At 46.7% G+C, this 21,511-nt stretch overlaps 1 protein-coding gene across 1 annotated transcript in view; it reads right to left on the reverse strand.

Moving 5' to 3' along the window:
* Arhgap25 (Rho GTPase activating protein 25) overlaps window positions 1-15,439 on the reverse strand; it is an 80,627-nt gene extending 65,188 nt beyond the window's left edge. Inside the window, exon 1 of the mRNA XM_034511791.2 lies at window positions 15,141-15,439. Coding sequence (XP_034367682.1) covers window positions 15,141-15,201 — 61 coding nt within the window. The 5' untranslated portion in view covers window positions 15,202-15,439. The remainder of the gene's footprint in view (window positions 1-15,140) is intronic.
* Between the last annotated feature and the right edge of the window lie 6,072 nt (window positions 15,440-21,511).

The following is a 21,511-nucleotide window of genomic DNA, read 5'->3' on the forward strand; positions in this document are numbered from 1 at the left end:
GGCCACCTAGAAGAAACTGTCTCAGCACTGAGATGATTGTCAATACTCTGACGGCCTGGACACAAGGCCGGATCTGAAGCTTAGCTGCTGGAAAATCTTGAGAGTTCCTGCTTGGCTCACCAGCATTGTCCACAGCAGCCATGGGTGGAACCTCAGGAAGACACCTTTCCTTAATTTATCTTATCTTCTAGTTTAATCAACACAAGTAATCTGGTTCCAGAATCCTAGCTGCAAGGGAGTCCCTGATTAGTTTCCCAATCTCTCCCCGTGGTGGAGCCCTAGTGAAGTGTCTAGAGCAGCCATCATGAATGCTGCCAGCAGTAATGGACAGGCAAAGGAGTTATTTTATGAAAATGTAGTTGGTAAGCTCCACTTAGCTACTGGTCTTACTGAAAAAGCATACAGCAGCCCCTCCCTCTGCCCACATCACAGCCTTCCCTTTCCCTCCCGGTCCCACTCTTGGTTTGCCTTTTCACCCCTTCATACGCTGGATTTCTCTCCCTGCTCTGCTGACTCATTCCCTCCCCCCATCTTCCTCTCCCTGGCTCACTCTTACTCCTCCTCTCAGTGGCTCATTTATGTTAACTAATCCTAACTACTACAAGAACACTCTACAGCCTCAGTATTTTTACTTCCCAAGGGTCACTTTTCTCATCCTCAGTAGTGAATGTGAATTGGGTTTTTCTCCAATAAAGAGAACTAAGCTATGTTGTTCATTGTACCTGTGGCCCTCAGTTTATGGCTGTTTTCTAGACAGTAAGGAAGAAAACCAGTGCCCAGTTAGAGATGAGCAGGGGAGGGAGGCAGATGAAATGAATGCCTACATGCCTGGCCCCTCAGGGCTCAAGCAGAGGAATTCCTTGCCCATACTCTAGAAAACTTTGATGTAAGAAGCAAGGCATACTCCTTGTGATCCTTGCCAGCCGTAGAGGCTCTGGGACTGAGGCCCTGGGACTGAGACTGTCCAAATTCTCAGTCTCCTCCCCAGTGTCCAAATTATCTTCTAAAGCCAAAAGTCAGTCTACCGCCCCCCCTCCAAATGTGTGTGTGTATGTGTGCATGCGTGCATGCACGAGTGTGTGTGTGTGTGTGTGTGTGTGTGTGTGAGAGAGATCATACCACTGTTCTGTCATAATAACAGCAACTAGAGATAACAAACGTAAATATGCTTTGGCCACATTTTAATTTAATGTCCCCAAGTTAGAGGAAAGTCAGAAAAAGCCCAGCTATTCCGCGGTATTTTCTGTGGTAGCTATCACGTGAAGGCGCATCCTAATTCCTGGAGGATCTGAAAGTAAATTAAATAGACAAAGCTTTGACTTTAGGGAACTTACAGTGCACGTGGGCAAACGAGTGAGATCACTTCAGACTCAAAATCACATTGTCAGGAAGAGACTAAGGAGGTGGGGTGCAGAGGCACTGGAGCACAGCAGACTGTGCTCAAGCAAAGGCTCTTTGGAAATATCATGTTTTCTCTAAGGCTGAACAAGCATCAGATAGGACATGGCAAAATCTCAGAAGGGGCATTTCAAGGAGAACAGAGGCCTGGCCTTGAGAAACCCCAAGCCGAGTGCCTCCAGAACTGGAGGTCCTCATACCTGACTGAGCACAGGCAAGAAGACCAGAGCCCTTGCAGATAGGCTGGTAAGGGTGTGCCTAGCCTACGGATGAAGACTGATTTTTTTTTTAATTTGATTCCAAGCACATTGATAGCTTGAAGGAACAAATGACATGATTTGACTCTTTTTAAGAAGTGCTGAGTGGGGCCTAGTGTGGAGAATGTGTTACCTGGAAGAGTTTGAGGCGTGGCGAGGGTGAGAAACGCTGGGGTTTCAGGGTCTGGGACAATAGCGAGGTCAGACCAGAGACAGGCTGGTGAGCCCAGAGCTTCATCAGTGGATTCGTGTGAGATGGGAGCAAAAAGGGAGAATGAAGCCGACTCTGAGTGTTTGGCTACAGCGGCTATGTGAAGAGTAGAGCCTCTGACTAAAGCCAAGTAAAGTGGTTGGGAAGAAAATCCAGGATCCTGTGTTAACCAAAGTAGGGGAGAGAAGCCTCTAAGGCAACCAAGCAAACGACTGAGCTATGCAGAATCCACAAGAGAGACAGAACACAGCTAACAGTAGAGTGGCAGCTGGAGAGTCAAGCCACAGGAAGGTCTCAGACCGGTGCACTAAGTCCTGGTCAAAGCCAACTTCACAAACATGCAGCCTGTGCCACGCAGTCAAATGCGGTCCTGCCCTGACGAGGTTCCTGCACCTGGGTTGATGTTCAGCTGCCGCCATCTTGTGATTCTTAATGCTTTCTGAACAAGAACCCTGACGTCTCCCCATGAACGACCATAGCCAGTGCTGCCTGAGACTCCTGAGTGTTACGAGGTGTGACAGAGGAGGGCATTCTGCTGAAGGGTCTCAGAAAGAGTGGGTACTGAAATCGAGGAGAGCCAGACGGTGTGAGAGCAAATGAGCCCTGAAAAGCTTTTCCCAAGGTAACCATGTCTGGTGGCTTCGTGGGGCCCGGAGGTGGGCAGGGCACAGAGTCCCGGTGATCATGCTCCAGTGGCTTACTTACTGCCTCAACCTGAGGAGACTGTGGAGGCCCTGATAATATGCAGGTGTCCAGATGAATACCCATGTTCATGTCTGAAGGCAAAACTGGAGGTATAGGTGGAAGCCGATGGAATCTCTTTGTAACAGGAAAGGGGGACGATTCTGTTTTAGCTGCCACATTTTTCGCTTTGAAATATAAACGTCTCAACAAGAGTATGAGGAACTGTTGAGGCCTTGAGAAGGAGAAAAGCCTGGCAAATGGCTAGGAAGACAACTGGAGGACTTGCTTTGGCTCTTGGTATCAGAGTTTAATCCAACATGGGGGAGGACACACATGGGCAAGGCAACTCATGATGTCTAGGGAGCAGAGAGAAAGTAGTAGCTGTACCACAGAGCCCTCTCTTTCCCCCACCCTGATCTCCCATTTTTAATTCCTTCTGGGCTCCTAGGACAAACTAGATAATCCTGTTAGCTGATTCTTTTTGGAAACCCCCTCAGAGACACAGCCAAGGGTGTGCCTTCCTTTTCTCATCACAGGGGCCCAGAATCCTCTCAAGCTGACAAGAGTTTGGGGCAAAAGAAAAGAAACTTTGGTAGATAGATTCTGTGGCTTGAGAGACCAATATCCTTTCCAAATTCATGTTGAAACTCAATCCCCAACAGCCTTAGCAAGCTATTATGTAACTGTAGCAAGTTATTAAGTAAGTTCTTAATTCTCCAGAGCAGAATTAAGGCCTTTAATGGCGTGAGCTATGCCCTGGGGTCATTGTGCCGAAGGCTTGGTCTCTAGCTTGCAGTGCTATTGAGAAGTTTTGGGTCTAAAGGATGCTGACTTTACAGTGGATTAATCCACTGACTCCAGAAAATCGGGTGGGCCCTGGGGAGCTGGACCCCAGTGGAGGGTGTTAGAGGGGCCTCTGGAGGCACATTTTGTCCTTGGTCTCTGCCATATCCCCCATCTGTCTCCTGCCTCCTGCCCACTGGACATGACCATCTTTTCTCAGCTACAAGTTACCTTCCATGATGTTTGGTCTCACTTTAGGCCAAAACATTTTGGTCATTTAGGTTGGGCATGGTGGCACACAAGTTTAATTCCAGCATCGGGAGGCAGAGGCAGGTGGGTCTCTGTGAGTTTGAGGCCATCCTGGTCTACAGAGCAAGTTCCGGGACAACCAGGTATGTTACACAGAAGAACCCTGTCTTGAGAGTGAGGGACAGTGAGAGAAGATGTGAGAGAGAGAAAGAGAGAGAGAGAGAGAGAGAGACAGACAGACAGACAGACAGACAGACAGAGACACAGAGAGACACACAGAGAAAACTAAATGACAGTGAATTGAAACATTCAAAACAAGAGATAAAGTACCCACCTAGATCATAAGCCTGGAGTAGAAGCAGTCAGCCCAATGGTTAGACTTTCTCCAAAATGTTCAGAGTGGCAGGGAGTGGAGTGAGAGACTGGAAAGGAGGTAAACTGAGTTCACAGGATGTGGAGGTGAGGTCATAGGTGGTACAGTGTGTAGTGGCTGGCCTGTGCTGCCTAACAACCTATGAAGAAGGAGAGTGACCGCCTTCAGACACTGCTCTGGGAGGCAAAGGGCTGACCTTGTAATCTAACCCATGTAAATGTGTCCTTGAGGGTTGTATTCTCAAATTCCATCCCAGCCCTATCTCTATGCAAGGACTGGATTCCCAAATCAAGATCTTTTTCTTTTCATTCAAGAAATATTTTAATCTGGAAGCTTACTTTTAAGTTAAGAAGACAAACAGGCCTTTTACGTTTTCCATTCATTATAATTCCGGGCATTTCAGGCCACAGAAGGATGGACCTTGTGGAAGCATTAGGCTGCTCAGAGAACTGGTTAAATCCAGGGCTTTCTGGAGAGCAATGGAACCACAGAACATTGTCTGTGGGCGTCCTCTGCTGGCTGTAAATGAGAATGCATTCTGGAAGTGGAAGGTTTCTTAGGCACAGATGGGCTGGAATGACACACATCAGCATTTAGGGCCTCACAGAACAAACCCAGTGTTGGTCCTTTAAATGTTGTAATGACAGTCACACTTCTATGCTATGTCTGAATCTTTTTTGGGGATAAAACTCTTTCCTTAGATAAAAGGCACTGTTGAAATATTTTAAATTGTATTCTTTGAGAAATTTCAGATCAAGTTCACCTGCGCCTCCCATTCTCCCCCACCCCCACTTTGACTTGCCAGATTCATGTTTTCTTTTTTAAACCCACCAAGTCCACTTAATGCTGCCAGAATGTGCACAGATGTCCAATCATCTACCAGCATGTGGGCTTATGAAGCGAACAGGCTCTCTTGATCACAGTATCTGATCGCCTATGGGCATGTGGGCCTATGAAGTAAACAGGCTCTCTTTCTCTCAGCAGTCATCAGTTTCCAGTAGCTACTCAGGTAAGGATGGGGCTTCATAAGTCCCTCCCAGATCCAGTCTGGAATTGTGGCTGAGCTGACCTTGTCAGCCCCGCTGTAAGTTCATGTGAGCAGCATCCCTGTCATGACCAGAAACCACTCATGGCAGCTGTAATCTACAAACTGTCAGAATCTTGATCTTTTTATCTCCAGGAGTCCTGAGCTGACTGTTCAGCACATAATAAACACCCAATGATATGTATCTACCAGATACATATTGGAACAATTTCATGGGGAACTGATCCCACATGGCAATGGGGAGGGAGGAGCGGAGTTGGAAGAACACCCAAAAAGTAGGATCACAAACTTAGGGGCTGGATGTAGGATAGAGACATAAGGGTAGGGGGATTGCATGATTCTGGGAAGAGACTTGCAACACAGCAACAGATGTGGCCTCCAACGTGTGAGCAGAAGGGAAGATTTCTTAAAGCAAATGAAGAAGCTACAGCAACAGCTTCAGATAGGCTAAGAAAAGAATTTGGAAGGACTTTTGGAGACTAGGGAGAATGATTCCCGACTTAAAGATGATTTCCCCAGCTCCATATCTACCCTCCCCCCAGATGCCATGGCCTTGTGAAACAATTCAATCTGATAAACACACAAAATACCTTGAACAGCCCCCCACCCCAAGGCCAGCTGATGGAAGGGAGACCTTGAGATGCTCAGAACAAGTTCAGGGCCAAAATAAAGATGAAATGTGGGTTTCAAAAAGAGCACGGGGCACTCAGGCTGACAGTCTGGAGGTGATAGGTAAACTTCTGTCATCACGGTGACTTGCCATTAGTGATGTAAGGAAGTACAGAAATGACTGGCTGCCAGAGACCAGAATCTAGCAACAAGGGATCTGGAATCATCGAGAAACATGATCTGCCTAGGCACATTTGAGAAGGCTGAGGAGTTCGGGCAGGGCTCATCAAAGCCAGTCAGTCCTGGGGACATAATCTGCTCAGTTTATAGAAACTGTGACGGACTTGAGGTTAAGGAAAATTTCCTCAGAAAGTTGTGTGTTGGGGGGGGGGTGTTGGGCCTTGGATGAGGTAACTTCATTTAACCTGCCACCTTTAGTCACGTAGGACACAGGTAGAGGGCTTGATTAACAAGTCTCCACCTCCAGAGATTTAAATATTAATGAATTATCAAAAGGCCAGGGGCGTAGCTAATTAAGTTATTCCCTCCCCTTTCTCCCTTCCCTATAAGATTGGTCTCCCCTGGCTTTTGATGGGGAAAGCGCGTACCACTTATATCCATTAACCATGTCATGAACAATAAAGCTTTGGAAAACCGGACTCCACGTGTCGCATGGACTCTCCGCATGATTCCCAGCTTTTGGAACTCTGGAACCTTGCCGATGCAGCCTCCAGACCGCCCACCGACAGCTGCGTGAATGTGGGACCCTCCACTGGCGATGTGGGAAGCCTGCCCGGGACCCTGATGCCTGACCGCCCTGGGACCCTGCCCCCGGACTCCCTCCCCTCGCCCACGAGATTTCTTCCCCACAGGGGGGTGGGGGAGTACTTTTCACATGAGAGGCACAGCAGACAGGAAGAACGTTCTTTGGGAAGCACCAGTCAAATAGGGGTAAACAGATTAGTGTGAGCAAAGAGATGAGCTGGTGAATGGATGACATCACTGGCTTGAATGGACTGAAGGTGCCACTGCTCCGTGGAATTCTAAAGGAGAGAGGGGTGTGGACAGACCTGTGAAGAAATGGTCCTCGGCACCAACGTGCTCTCCAGACTCATCTGAGACAGATCATAGTGTTCAGTTGCTACTGCAAAATACGGAATCTGTCCATAAGGTATATAGCAGGGGTATTGATACAGTGCATGTTCTTGGATGCCTTCAAAGAAAGGGGGTTATGAGATCTTTGTGTTCACATAGCTAATCACTTTCAAAGAAAACTGTAAATTATAAGCGAGGACCAACAAGGCAAGTATGCTAATCTATGCTAATCCATGGGCAGACCTTGGTGTGACTCAGCTTCCTGGAAGCAAAAAAAAGAAATAGGAACATAGTAGGTGCAGGTGCCTTATCAGGAGGGAGTGCATATGGTAAACCTTTGAGCACTGGAAACTCAGCCTTCTCATGTGGAGCTCTGGATGGGAGCTGCTGGCACATGCCAGTCCTTGCTTCCAAACCAGCAAACTTTCAGCCAGTCTTGTAGTAAAAATAAAGCCTGAGAGAACCACACGAAATAAAGCATGCTCGGTGGGCTTTCCCCTGAAGATGGTCTGACCTTAAAGATGAGGTTGTCTGTAAACAAAGAACATAGATTTGCTGAACACCGTACATATGTGATGTATCGGAAAGACTATTCCTCTCTCATAACACATAGGTGTTACGATTCTTATTGCAGAATAAGCCATGTGTCCTAGATGTGCTGTCAAGCCATCGGCATCATGCAAGGCCACGCCCTTTCTATGCCTCATGCCTCCTGTCAGTCATCAACAGACAGTCCAACCCTCCACAACTCTCACGACCACGCCAGCTCTTCCAGGCAGCTTCCGGTCATCCTCACTCATAGGTCCACAGAGTAAAGAACAAACTTTTGTGATAAAAAGCGACTAGTTGTCATATCACCAAGTTCAGGAGCATCCACGGGTATCAGCTTAAAGGAGTCAGCTTCTCTGCTGAAATGGTTCATGAAGAACCATTATACCCTCTTTCCAGAGATTAGCTGAGTCATGATGGACCCGGTGCCCGGTGCCGGAAGTGGGAAGAGAGAGAAAGGGAAGTCAGCTGAAGTCTGCAGTGGGCAAGCTGTGCTTGGGAAATGTAAGAGAGGCGGCTACTGCCGGGTTACGTCACAAGCCCTTCTAGTCTGGTTCCTTTCTTGGAAAAGGGACAATATAAAAGATGCACAAGATGCCACACAGTAAATTAACACAGGATGGAACGGAAGTCTGAGACTCATCGAAGGATGCACACCTAGATCTTCTAAAACTGTGGCTGCAGCCCCACGGAGGTTCCTGTGACTGATGTGGGAGTCATGGAAATTACATCAACAGTAAAAGGTTTCTGAATATGCAATGCCCAAAAGTTAATTCAAACTCAACACATGGTGAATGTGAGGAGTTTGGCACTCGCCTACAGTGTCCCAGGATTTTACTGCAGTCCTGGTTCAGAACATACAACGTGCACACTTTGTGCTGTGCCTGACACCACACAACACACACTGCCCATGCCTGGCTCATAGTCAAGACTGTCCCAGGTTACTCATTGCAGGATTCTATAACATACAAACATGTCCGCTTCTGTAGTAGCAAAATGGTTCAATTAAAACATTTTTTTACCTTCAGTCTTCAGCATGCTAGTATCAAATTAGTATATTTGGGGGCTGAATTTAATTAGAATCTTTGGTTTGAATTTTGTTTGAATTGACTTGAGTTTCATTCAAAAGAAATTATGTCATGAATTTTGACTTACAATTGGGGCAGAATTTCTAACAATTTCTGAAACGGCCCTAAACAACTTTTGCCATCTTGCTTCTATTTTTATTTGTTTATTCTTATTTTATGTGTATGACTGTTTGTCTATAAGTATGCACGTGTACCATGTTTGTGGGTGGTGCCTGCAGAGGCCAGAATCCAGTACTCAGTTCTCTAGAAATAGAGTTACAGTTGGTTGTGAATTGCTAAGTGGATGCTGGGAACAGAACCTGGGTCTTCTGCAAGAACAGACAGTTTGGCTAACCACTTAACCATCTTCTTCAACTCATGCCATTTTATATTACATATTTATGCAAAGTAATGTTCTCAGCACTGACAGTTATAAAATCAAATATTAATTAGCTCTGAAAACCCTTGAAGATCCTGTAGTCTGCAATGTCAAATATTCAGCCAAGATTTAATTCTCCGTGCAAAAAATAAGCAAATACATCTTTCTCACTAGTGTGTGAATCTGCTCTCATTTTTAACAGGTGGTAAAATTAAAGGCGTACCTGACTTATTTGAAAAGTTGTTTATAAATTACTACCAATAAATATTGGTTTGTATAGCAACTTAAAATACCTATATACCTGAGTTGTGTAAAAATTCCCTGGGCTACAAAGGTCTTAATGAGAGAAAGTTTAAGAAACAATGGTCAGTATCCTGTGGAAGGATATGGTTGGGTGGAGAAGATGGCAGCAGCAGACTTCTGGGTCAGTGGTGTCCCCTGTGACCCTAGTAACTGTTTCAGCATAGTCTTGTAGGTTTTTTTTTTCCTGTCTGCCTCTACTGTAGGTTCCTATAGAGAGACTATGTTGTGTACTGTGTGGACGCATCACCTGTCAGTTCAAACAACCTACGGCCTATAGGAAAGAGTACACTAGAAGGTACTGGGGAAGCAGAGAGAATTCTGGGATAGAGTGAGGCACGGGAGATTCTCCTGGGAAGATATGATGAGACAGACACATGGTGCCTGAGCATGGGTAAACAGCCATGTGGCAGAATGTAGGCTAGAATAAATGGGTTGTGATCTACTCAGAGAAGAGCCTCGCTATATGGCCAAGGTATTTGTAAAGATATTTTGAGCCTGGGTCTTATTTCTGGGGGCAAGGGGCTGGGAAGAAGAACCAGACCTAACTTTTACAGGTTTCAGAGAAATAGGCCAGCTGCCTTTACATCTGGCATCTAATCCTATGATTTTTTTTTTCAAAGAAAAGTAATGGTGTGTTAAGTGGGGAGAGGCAAATCATCTTTTCTCTTTATGACTTTCTTATCTCAGTTCCTCCTAGGGTTCTGCAAAGCTTCCTCTGCTGCCCTTTGTGACGGAGCCCTCCTCCCTGGCTTGTGCCTTACTGTTGTGTCCATGATTTCCCAGTTTCCCCTGAGGTGCAGTTGGCCTCAGCTGCTATGGCCACAGCTAGAGCCCCATTCAAGCCTTTTGTGCCCTCCCATGTTATATCTCATGCTACCTAGGTAGCTCCAAATGGTGCTATCTCATGCAAAGTTTTCTCTTCCAAGCCTGTGTGTGAAAGGACGGTTGTCACCAACGTATCCTTCCCAGCCGACCCTTGAATCCTCCCATCTGCAGCTCTGTGGATCCCCACGGAGCTCTGAAGATGCTTTGTAAATGGTGCCAGACAGATACACAGCAAGACAGATCCTGTTAGCTAATCAAGGCTATGTAAGCCCAGGCCAAAACCATCTCAACCCAGACCCATTTAAGAGACTTGAATTCTGCAAACCACCGAGCTTGCCCACTCAGCTCCTAATCTAGCATGAAGTGCAGAATGCCTTGTGTCTGCAGATAGCACTCCGTGTGCAAGTGGGTAGAAAACATGTCTTCCCTTTACCATTAAAGTTGGTTTTCTCCCTGCTGCTGCTACAGGAGACCCAGAGGGGATTTTCAGCCTTCATTCCCCAAGTCACCAGAAGACTCTCAGCCTAGACAGTGGAAGGCATGTCCCTCTGTTTAACATTAACAGTTTAAAGGTAAGTTGTCAATAGCCTAGGGACAGTTTTACTCAAATAAGGGACAACGACATAACCTCTGCAGAAAGACAGATGTGGCCCTGGAAGGAGTGCCTGCTCAATGTCAGTGAAGGAAAGTGTGTTTCCAGCCATGGCTCTGCTGCCTGTGTGGTAATCTTCAGCTTCTGGGGACACTGAGCTGCACAAGGACCACAGTGACAAGAAGCTCAGAAAATAGACTACCTTGGCCCAGACCCAGGCTGGTCTAAATTATCATGTGTTAAGTTTGACAATTAAGTGTAAAGAAGTCTCTAAAACTGAATTCACAAACACGCTTGTCCTTGGTCACCGCAGACCGCATGGTATCAGTGTACCTCACTGGAGAGCAGCTGCATTCGGTGTCCAGCTGGACCCATACAGGCTGGCCTGGCACCGTGGAATGAATGATGGAGCTCTGGGAATGCTAGGGACAATGTACTTGGGACATCTGTGGGACGTGTGGACAGACATCTGTGGAACAGGAAGTGCAGGTCCTAGCTTAGTGGATGGAGCCTCTTGAGCTCACACAGGGCTCACATGGAGCCAGCTGCTGAGAAACTAAAGGAGCACAGGCTGTGAGCAGAGCTTGGCCAATGTGCTTGGTCAAGCACTTGGGAATGGGTGCTAGCTTTGGGTATTTTTAACAATACAGTAACACTCGTTCTTTTTGTTGTTGTTGTTGTTGTTTGGGTTTTTTGTTTGTTTTTCAAGACAGGGTTTCTCTGTATAGCCCTGGCTGTTCTGGAACCCACTCTGTATACCAGGCTGGCCTCGAACTCAGAAATCCGACTGCCTCTGCCTCCCAAGTGCTGGGATTAAAGGCGTGTGCCACCACTGCCCGGCTACACTGGTTCTTAATACAGAACACTTAGGATAATAATGTTTCATGTATGAGCACATCTCTCTGATAGTCTTTTCCTATAGTTAACCACTGTTAGCAAACCTTGCATGTTTTTGATGGATTGTGTGTATCTGAATTTGTTTTGTTGTTCATTTGATATATAACCACATGAGTGGATTGGTGAGATAGGGCCTTCATAAATGCTTTTGCCATCCTTTCTCTTCCAAAAGAACAATAATCCTGAATTTGATAAGATCCAACTCTGTTTTTCTTTATAGTTTTGCTACAAGCATGTGTAGTTTTTAAACTTAATATGGATACATTTCACCCTATCATTCTGAGAATTCCAATATGAAGTTGTTGGTGCTCCATTCACTTGGGCGTAAACTAATGAATAAGTCTCTGCTTTTGGGACGTGCTCCATCTTACAGAGATGCTCCTGGGCACTAACCCACTCCCTTGCTAATGACATGTAGACTTCTCCCGCACACTAACCCACCGGCATGCTCTTCTCTAGGATGTGGTCTCTGGAGAGAAACACAACAGGGTTAGATTTTCGAATCAATCAGGAGAGCTCTGTCAAGCCATCCTCCACAATGGTGGCAGGCTTGCCTTGTGAGACCCTCCCACACTGAGGCGTGGATAACCCTCGGAATTATCAGATTTCCTCAGTTGATTTGATTTAGTGGATGAGAATGAATGTTCCACGATGCTTCTCGTTTGCACTTGCCGACTAATAGAATTATATATTTTCATGTTTGTTGGTCAAGTATTAGTATATTTGTTTCCTATACACTTTCCAATCATTCATAGGTGTCTTCTAGACTAAAACATTTCTGTGGTATTGGAGGTTCCTAGCTCAGCAATCTGCACGCCTAGTTACATATCAATCAATCAAACAAACAAACAAACAACAACAACAAATTCAGGACAGCAAACCATCAAAAACATGCAATTTTTGTTAACAGTGGTTAGCTATAGGAACAGACTTTATCAGTGAGATGTACTCACACATGAGACATTATTATTCTAAGTGGTCTGCTAGACTAAGATGGTAAGTTTTCTTCCTACATCTGAGGAAGAAAGATGTGTTTCTGGTCCTACTTCAAGTCCAGACCAGTGCCCTCAAACCTTCTATGTCTAACCCTTGTTTTCCATCAGGTCTGATGGGTCAGGTTCGAGGTGGCCAAGTTCTCCGCCTCTCATCTCTGCGCCAGGAGCCACCCAGGCCGTGCAGGGGGTCTCCTGGCAGTTCTGGTACTCTAACAGTACCTGCCATTCTCTGAGGAAGAGCATAGCTGCACAGTCCTCCCCCAAGTCTAGGAGGAGTTGGTGTTCTCTCCAGCCCTGATTCAGCACGCAAGATTAGTGAAACTGAATGGACAAGCACACCCCCTGCTGGGCTCCATGGGGTGGGGGGTCTTGTATTTTTCTATCAAGAGCCTCTTTTTTTTCTTGAAGCGCTCACACCTTCTCCCATTCCCTTCAAATCACATCTTAGTAAGAGCCTCCTAAATACTGAACTAGAAAGCAAATCGTGATGTGTGGGCTCCAGTCTCCCATGATCTTATAACGGTGACACTTTGGTACAGTGATCTAGGGAAAAATACTACTGCCACCTCTTCCCGGGGAGACATTTGGCAACATCTGGAAACATTTTTTGGTTGCTACAGTGGATGGAGGTAGAGGGGTGTTACCACCCTCTAGAGAGTAGAGGCCAGGGATGCTGCTGTCTTACAATGTGCAGAAAAACCCCTGCAATCAAGAACTATCCAATCCCAGATGTCAACAGTGACCAGGCTGAGAAGCACGATCCTTCTATACCATACTACCCAGGCTAGAAAGCCACAGTTCCTGGCTTCCCTGTGTGGACTCTCAATTACACTACCCTTCCTCTGGAAGTGGCTTTTCTGGCATTGATAAACCGATGCCTACAGCTGTATATGGACTTGGGAAGTGGGAGAAGGGACTGGAGATCTTGTAACTGAGTCAAGTACTTTTTCCTCAGGGGGCTCTACCTATGATCTGGATCCCAGTTCGTGTGACACTGCTACGTGGTGACAACCATGTAGATGTTGTGGGTAACAGCAAAGACTCTTCTAAACCTTATGTGCTTGTTATTATATGTCAGTAAGGGAAACTAAATAATAATGCAGTCTGGTATAATAATATAATATAATAATGCAGACTTCAAACATTGTCTGTCCAGTGGGTCCAGGCACTAGGAACTGTGTTACTTGCACAGTGACCAAGCCTGCCGCACTTCGTTCAGGGACCTGACAGCTCATCAGATGGAGATGCTCATTAAAAGGCAGGATCCTGGGTCCTCTCTTGAGAGTCTGACTTCACAGTCAGGGTAGACTCTGAGGGTCTGTGTTTTCAGCCAGGAGTAAAGGGTGTTCTACAGTAAGCAATCCAGGGGTCACCTGTAAGAACCACTCAGAGAGACTATGGAACCCCACTTAGTCTAATCCTAGGCTTGAAAACCTAATGTGATGATTTTCTATATCTCTGAAAAAAATCTAACATTTATTTTCTCAAGTTTCCCATTCTAGCTGAAATATGGAAGGTGAGAGAATGGGATGCCTTGCTCGAGGAGGTGGGACACTTACCACGGAGCAGGGGGACAGATATTCTACCTTAAAATTGAATCTGAGTGACTTAGAGTGAGAGTTAGACACGTATGTAGTTAGACATGTGTGTTTGTATGGGCAGGAGAGAAGGCTCTTCCCCGCGTCACATTTTGGAATTGGCCTCAGCACACAGTTCCAGCTCTATTTGGAAATGTGAGCTCCTGATCACCGAAATAAATGGCTTCTCTGGTTACTTTCAGTTTCATTTCAAAGCCCCTTTCTTTCTGACCTGCTTTCTGTTTGTGAGTTTACAGTGGGCTGCTTATTTTAACACACCAACCACAATGAACCATCTGGCCAAAACTTTCTTCTAAGAAAGATCCTTCTACGCTGTTGCAAGCACCTCAACACTAAAAAGTCTAAAATCAAGAAATCATCTCACTGAGTAGACAGTCGTGTGTGTGTGTGTGTGTGTGTGTGTGTGTGTGTGTGTCATACGACTATGATCAATTTAAAGATAAAATTCAACACCAGAAGAAATATCAGGTATTTAGGCCATGCTGACAATCCAAGCACTACAGTAAAGCAGGTGGGTCTCTGTGAATCTAAGTTTCCACAGCGAGTTCAGGCCAACTCGAGTTACAGAGTGAGAGTCCATTGGGGGGGAGGGGGCAAGAAAACAAGACATCTATATAATAACTAACAATAGATTTGAAGCAATATATCACCATTGTTGAGGGAAATGGTATGACCATCTCAAATTATCCTTAATAACTAACTAAAGTCTATCTTTTCCAGCTCTCCTGAGTTCTCCCACGTTCTGTTTCTTAGAACACTGTTCTTAGACTTCAATGGCCTCTACACTCACTCCGTTCTCCTTGTCTGCTTTAAACTGTAGGTAGCCCCTCATTAGCCTTTGGGCTCACAAAAATGTGACACTCCCTTGAATTCATTCACAGATGAATCACTGAAAAAACTCCAGTCTCTGTCCTCTTACTGAAACAAACAGACGACTTTCCACGCCAGACAAAACTGACTCTCTGGTGACATGAACAAAATCTCCGTTATTGTGTTCAATGCACAGCCTAAACCGTCCAAAGTTCCCTTGACCCATGTAGCCCCCACTCAGAGAGAAGAGAACCCGTCCCAGCATGCTGGAACGTCACAGGACACATCCACCTGGATGCACATTTCTGCCAAGCTCCGTGTTGCTCTGTGGTGTGCTTTGGCCGACTGAGCTCCCACAACCCAGCATGCAAATAGTGGGTGCTCACACATAAGAAACCCCAGACCTGGACCCTGACCTTACCTATTTTTGTAGCCTCCCCTTTCAAGTGGAAATCCCAGTTCCTTGGCAACTTCAGGGACATTTTGCTTCTAATTTCGGTGAGTAGCTGGTCAAGTGGCCAGTGTGTCACAGGCTGTGCCCTTCTTGCTTTTCTGATCTTCTCTTCAGTTCCTCTGCCTTCTCTGCCTGGTGACTGCTTTGCAGGCACTCTTACGTTCCAGACTGATCTGCCCACGTGTCTCCTCCTTTCTCTCACATGAACCGGCCATCCATCTGTCACTCGGGGTTGGCACCCAAACTCCCCAAGCCCCACCCACAGTCCCCCAGGGGCTGGCACCCTGCTCTGCGTTCAGATTTACCAGAAATATCCCAGTTGACACTGCCTCTTGGGATGCAGAGCCCCTGCTCGGAAGAATCTCAGGCCTTACTAAAGTGAAGTGATAAACAACTGGTTTTTTTTTTTTGTTTTTTTTTTTTTTTAACTGTCTGCTTCCTTGCGTTTTGAGGAAGTGGGTAGCTGTTTGGCGTTGTAGCGTTATGAACACACTTTCTTCAGAAGATGTTTAGAAATTTTTGCAAAGCTAGTGCATGTTTGTGTTATAAGGTTGTGGTTTTAATTAACTAGAAAGAGAATCCCAAGGCTCTCACCATGTGCCTCGATTCCTATGTTCTCCTCCTCCTCGACTCAAGCTTTCTAGAAGGCAAGCAGCCAGCGTTCTGCCCAAGTTACCATCTTTAAAAATTCCTGCTGTGTAAGGGCCACATAGCTCACACCTGCATGGGTAAAATGTTTCTGGTGGTCCCCACCTGATGCACACAGGGTTGGGATGCACTCGGTGGGTATGTTGATTCCAGCCAGGCAGAACCACACAAAGGCTCACTGCTTCTTCCCCTTTGTGTATGCTGTGGTGTTTACAACAAGACCAGCATGTATAAGAAAAACTCAGTTTTCCTCCCCTTTTAACAGAATCTTCTTGGGCCTCCGTGTCTTCTTCAGAAGACTACTGAGTTGTTGCAGAGGCCGATGGTACAGGCTCCGACAGTCGTCACCTCATGAGCACTGATTTGACCTGCATTCTATCTAGCTCAGTTTGTGGCAGGCGTTTACATCTTTAACTGGGTCAGCTTAAGCTAGCGGTTAAGCTTCTAGGCCTTCGAACCAGACGGCTGTGTTCGATTCCTAGTTTCACCATCTTCTGGCTGGGTGACTTTGGATACCGCCCCTTGATTATTTTCTGTTTCGATTCCCTCATCTGTAAATGTAGTAACTAACAGAGCGACTTCTCAGGGCTGCTATGAGGTTTCTGCAGACGTCGGGCTCCAAACGCTCTCCATAATCACCAGACACACCACATGCCTGGGCCGTTCACTTACGTTCCCCTGGATAACTGTGTGTGTTCCCTCACCTCCCACAGGCTATTGGCAGATGACCCAGCTTCCAGCTCCTTGCTTTCCGAATGAGCCATCTCCCCTCTCCCCCAGCTCGACTTCATCACCTCTTCCTATTTTCTCTTGGATCTTTTCAATCAGTATTAACATTACAATGTTCTTCACATCTGCAAAAAAGAAATATCTCTTAACACCACTGCCTCCCCTTGGCTACAGCCTATTTCTGAGAATTTTTTTTAAATAGGGACTGTTGGACTTGCTGTGATCTCTCCTCTTTTCCTTTCCTGGATTTCTCCCATCGAAGCTTTTACCCCCAGGACCCCATAGAACGGCTTCTCAAGGACACCAACAGCTTTTCTATCACTGAACCAGTGGGTCAGGTCTCCATCCTCACCTCACAGCCTCTCAGCAATGGACATAGGTGGCCATTGCAGATTTACAGAACTCAGAGCAGTCCCCATCTGCCCTTTGGGGTCTGTGACTGGCCTGGTTTTCTGCCTCTTTTCCTGGTGTCTATTTCTGGTTTCTCTCTCTCCTCTCTCTGTAAGCCATGATTTCACCAGTGGGCTGTTTATTCGTCTTTCTCATCTTGATGAGCATGGCTGCCCTAAAACTTTAGTTACCCCACATAGATAAGGGTCCACATATATGTACCCCACATATATAATGTATGGATGTTTCCAGACTAGACCACTTTTGAGTTCCAACTTATATACATCTCCAAGAGGCAACACAGACGAATGCAATGTGAACACCCAAGGCCTGAGGGTGGTGACCCAGGGCATGTCCTTCTCACTGGGAACTAAAGGATTGCATGAACCAATAAATGTATTTCAAGCCTGTGCTCATCTTCTCTGCTTATATGTCACTGGCCAACGTGAGTCACATGAGTAAGCACACCGACACAGAGACAGGAAGTACACACAGCAATGAGAGAAAAGGGACTTCTTAGCTTACCCGGCTGCCAACCAGTGCCACAGGAGTGCAGGATTCCTCCACTTTGGCTCTGGCTTTTGGGGACTTTGGAGTCTCTGATCTACACTCGTTCCTGCCTGGCCCAGCACACTGTTCCCTAGCTGACAGTCCCACTGAGCACCTGGTAGCAGCTCCAAACTTAACACCCAAAGCTTCAGTCCTCGAACTTTTAACGTAGGAATTCTGACAACATTCTGAAGGTGGCATTTAGAGACACATAGGGAACTTCCTGGACTCTTTGGGGTGAGTTCCTGTGAGTCTTGGGAAAATCATATGACCCATGGGGAAGTTGGTGCGCACACTCAAGAAAGTCAGTCAGCAAAAGCAGCAGCTCTGGAAAGGCAGCCCACAGAGGCTGGTGCTGGGTATCAGATCCTGCGTGGGGTAGGTGGGTGTCAACTCCTGAGGGGGAGTAGAAACTTGGTTTGGTTACTGCTGCACATCTCTGACCTTTAGAAGATGAAGAACTGGATGTCTAATGGTAAAAGCTGAGCTAACATCAGCAATAAGGAAAGCGAACACCCATGTATTTGCTTATTCATTCCAACCATTTATTAAGACATAAACAATTTGCCGGGGGAAAGTTCATGAACAAGCAGCTTGGTTTAAGCCTCTCTCCTTCCTTTCTCTCCTCTCACCTAAATCTAACAGGAGGAGGGATATGCTGAGGAGGAATGGGAGTTGTGAACGTTCACGTGGGAGGGGCGTGAGCAGGACTAGAGAAAGAGGGACTGCTTCCCAGGCAGCCACTTTCACACTCTGACTTGACAACCCTGTCAGGGAGATAGGAAGGTTTCAAAAAGGACCAGCTGGTGGTTCACGCCTGTAATCTGAGCACTGAGGCTGAAGTGGGCAGATGTCCCCCCCACCCCCACCCCCACCCCCAGTTTAAGGGCAGCCTGCACTTCAGGAGTCAGAGTCTCTCTCTCTCTCTCTCTCTCTCTCTCTCTCTCTCTCTCTCTCTCTCTCTCACACACACACACACACACACACACACACACACACACACACACAGCTGGTGAGGAAAGAAAGAAGGGAGGGAGGGGGAGACTGAGGGTTATAAAATGGGCTCTAGAACAGCAAATGCACTGTCAGATCCTGAGTCGGGGTAGAAACTTGGCATGGCTTCTGATGCACATCTCTGACCTTTAGAAGGGGTGCATTAGAGGAAAGACAGGCTGGGGCCAGAGGGTGCTGTATGCAGGGCCCAGAAAGCATTGGTGGAGTTTTGACTTCCAGGGAAGTGGGGATCACTGAGGAGTCTTCAGCTCAGCAGAGTGAGGAGGCTGCAGCCAACATCCAGAGTGAGAGGAAGAGTCGGGGAGAGAGGGTGGGACATGGAAAGAAGGGAAGCCACATAGGAGTCTGTTGTGAGTGTTTGCATTTTGTCTAAGCTCCACCCCACAGTTACCTGGCAATGGCTAGGTGTGCCTGACTCACTATAAAAGGGGTTGCTCACCCCCTCCTCTCTTGCTCACTTGCCTTCTTACTCCAGATCTGTCCTCTCAGCCCTTCCTCCCTCTCTCCCCATTCCCCTCCCACCTCTCTCTCCACTTGCTCATGGCCGGCCTCCTCAATGTCTCTATTCCTCTCTTCTCTCTTCTCTCTTCTCTCTTCTCTCTCTCTCTCTCTCTCTCTCTCTCTCTGCTTTTCTCTGTCTCTACTACCCCCTCATCTCCCCTCCCCATGCCCTGAATAACTCTATTCTATACTACACCATCTTGTGGCTGGTCCCTCAGGGGGAAGGGAGGCACCCCTTTCCCTACACCTCCACCAAAACATATCCCTCTCTCTTTATCTTTTTATAAACATTTCAGTGGGGATGAGAAGCCTGGGGGTTCTTACACAAGAAACAGAGCAGTTCTGACCCCGACTCTGATGACTGGGACAGCAGCAGTTCCCTCCACAGAGAGATGTGCAAAAAAGACTGAAGCTTGGTGCAGGGTCAGGATTGGGAGCTGTGGACTTGGTGTAGTGCCAGGCACAGAAGTGGGACTCTCATGGGATATGGTGGGGACAGCAGTGACCAGGTCTGCTTGGGGGCCAGGGTAGCTTCCCTGGAAATGCTACCACAAAAGTGGTCATGAAGCAAGAGAGCAGGGAGAAGGACACTGTCCACAAAAGAAGCATCCCAGCAGTAGCCATTAAAATATGCCACCCGCCCTCCATGCACAATCAGGGAAGCATCCGGAATGGTGAGGGGAGGTAGCCAGAACTCGATATAGTTAGTTAGTTAGTTAGTTAGTTAGTTAGTTAGTTAGTTAGTTATTGTCAAAAAGATCACAAGGTCTCACTGTGCAACTCTGGCTGGCCTGCAACTCACTATGTAGACCAGGTTGGCCTCCAACTCAGAGATCTACCTTCCTCTGCCTCCCAAGTGACAGGGTTAAACATGCTATGCCTTTCCTTGTGATTTTTTAGTCTGTGATTTTAGAATCCCATGAGTGATCTTTCTCAATATTTTAAATCAACAAAGCCAGCCGTTTCCACTTCATGTGGATAGTGGCCCCTCTTGATAAAGACCAATACCCTCACCAAGTTCCTGACACTCCAGATAGTAGTAACCATCTCTACAGGGTGTTTTCACTCTCTATATGCATGCATAGGTCTGGTTTATGATTGAGGCATGGTGAGAGCTGACAACTATCCCTCACAATGGGATAGGACAACCGTGACAGAACCATCCCCACTCCTATGTGCAGGCATTATTAATGATTGACAGCTACTTGAACACAGCACACAGTGCCACAGCCAGCCAAGCCAAACCCTCACACTCCTGAGAGGCGGGGCCAAGGGTCGCTGTAGGCATGCACTGCTGTTTTCTTTGAGATCATGTGAGAAAGGTGAAAGCTCTGTGCCCACATCTCACTTCAAAGTGAGCACATGTAGCCTGCCGTGGAATGTGGTAGGACCGAACCCGAGTGTTTGTGGATGTGAGTCCACCCAGTGCCCCAGCTTCATTGTATTTCACTCCTGCAGAGATTAAATGCAGCTCCTGTATTGTGTGGACCTTGGACAGTGGGGGACACAACCTTAGAGCCCATGCTATGTGTTAGGGGCTAGCAGCTGCATCTGGCACCTTGAATTGCAGACTTCACAGCATTTGTCTTCAAAAATATGTTGGAGATGCCAAAAAGCAAAGCTTTTTCCACTTGGATTTTAGCACACTAGCTTTAAGAAAGCGGGGATTCTATGGCAGGAAGCCTGAGGTTTCTATTCCCTTGGCTAAATGGAAAAAGGTCACGTTGCAGAGTAAGATTTCTGTCACACTGGGTGGCCACCAGGAATACCCTCCTCTGCTCTGAGGGTATTGTCCCCGCCCATGTTCCGTCTCATCGCTGACCACCATTATTTTCCCAGCTTTGGATCTAATGCCTGGTTCGTTTTGTGGCAAATTAAACTCTAGTTTATTGAACTAATCCATAGCCAAGAAAAACTATATTTGGAGAAGTGAAGGTCTGAAAGGCAAGACTGGCATTTCTTCTACTGATGATAGTCTTCTAGAAGAAGGTTGCTCTGTGGATCAGGGTTGGTGAGAGACATGCAGATCTCAATGTTTTAAAATGATAAAAATCCCCCAAGCTCACAGCCTTCTTGAACAAATTAATATGGGTTGCATTATATCCGGTGGAGCCGCACAAAACAGCCCATACTCAACCGCTTTTGACTTGCAGTTTCTTTTCTCTCAAAATTTGCAGTGGTTCAGTGAGACTGGGCTGTCTGCAGTTCAGCCATACAACAAATGCTAAGTGAATCTTCCCCTTGTGGTGCCACAGGCGCTGCCCAGGTGCTGGAGATGCAGCCAACGAGAGGGCAAAGTCTCCTTCCAGGAAGCTTGTTGTAGTGAGAGGAGACAGGCAATAAATCACACAACTGAGTATGTGGGTGTCTTAGCCAGTGCTGTGCAAAGATGGAGACTTGTCAGGTTGGTGGGAGAGGAGCAGCATGGCATTTTAAAGTAGCTGGATGGTGAAGTCTTCACCGACTGGAGAGCATTTGAGAAAAGACCAGACAAAAAAAAAAAGAGA

The sequence above is a fragment of the Arvicanthis niloticus genome, chromosome 9 (genome assembly GCF_011762505.2).
Source record: "Arvicanthis niloticus isolate mArvNil1 chromosome 9, mArvNil1.pat.X, whole genome shotgun sequence".
In the NCBI taxonomy this organism is placed as follows: domain Eukaryota; kingdom Metazoa; phylum Chordata; class Mammalia; order Rodentia; family Muridae; genus Arvicanthis; species Arvicanthis niloticus.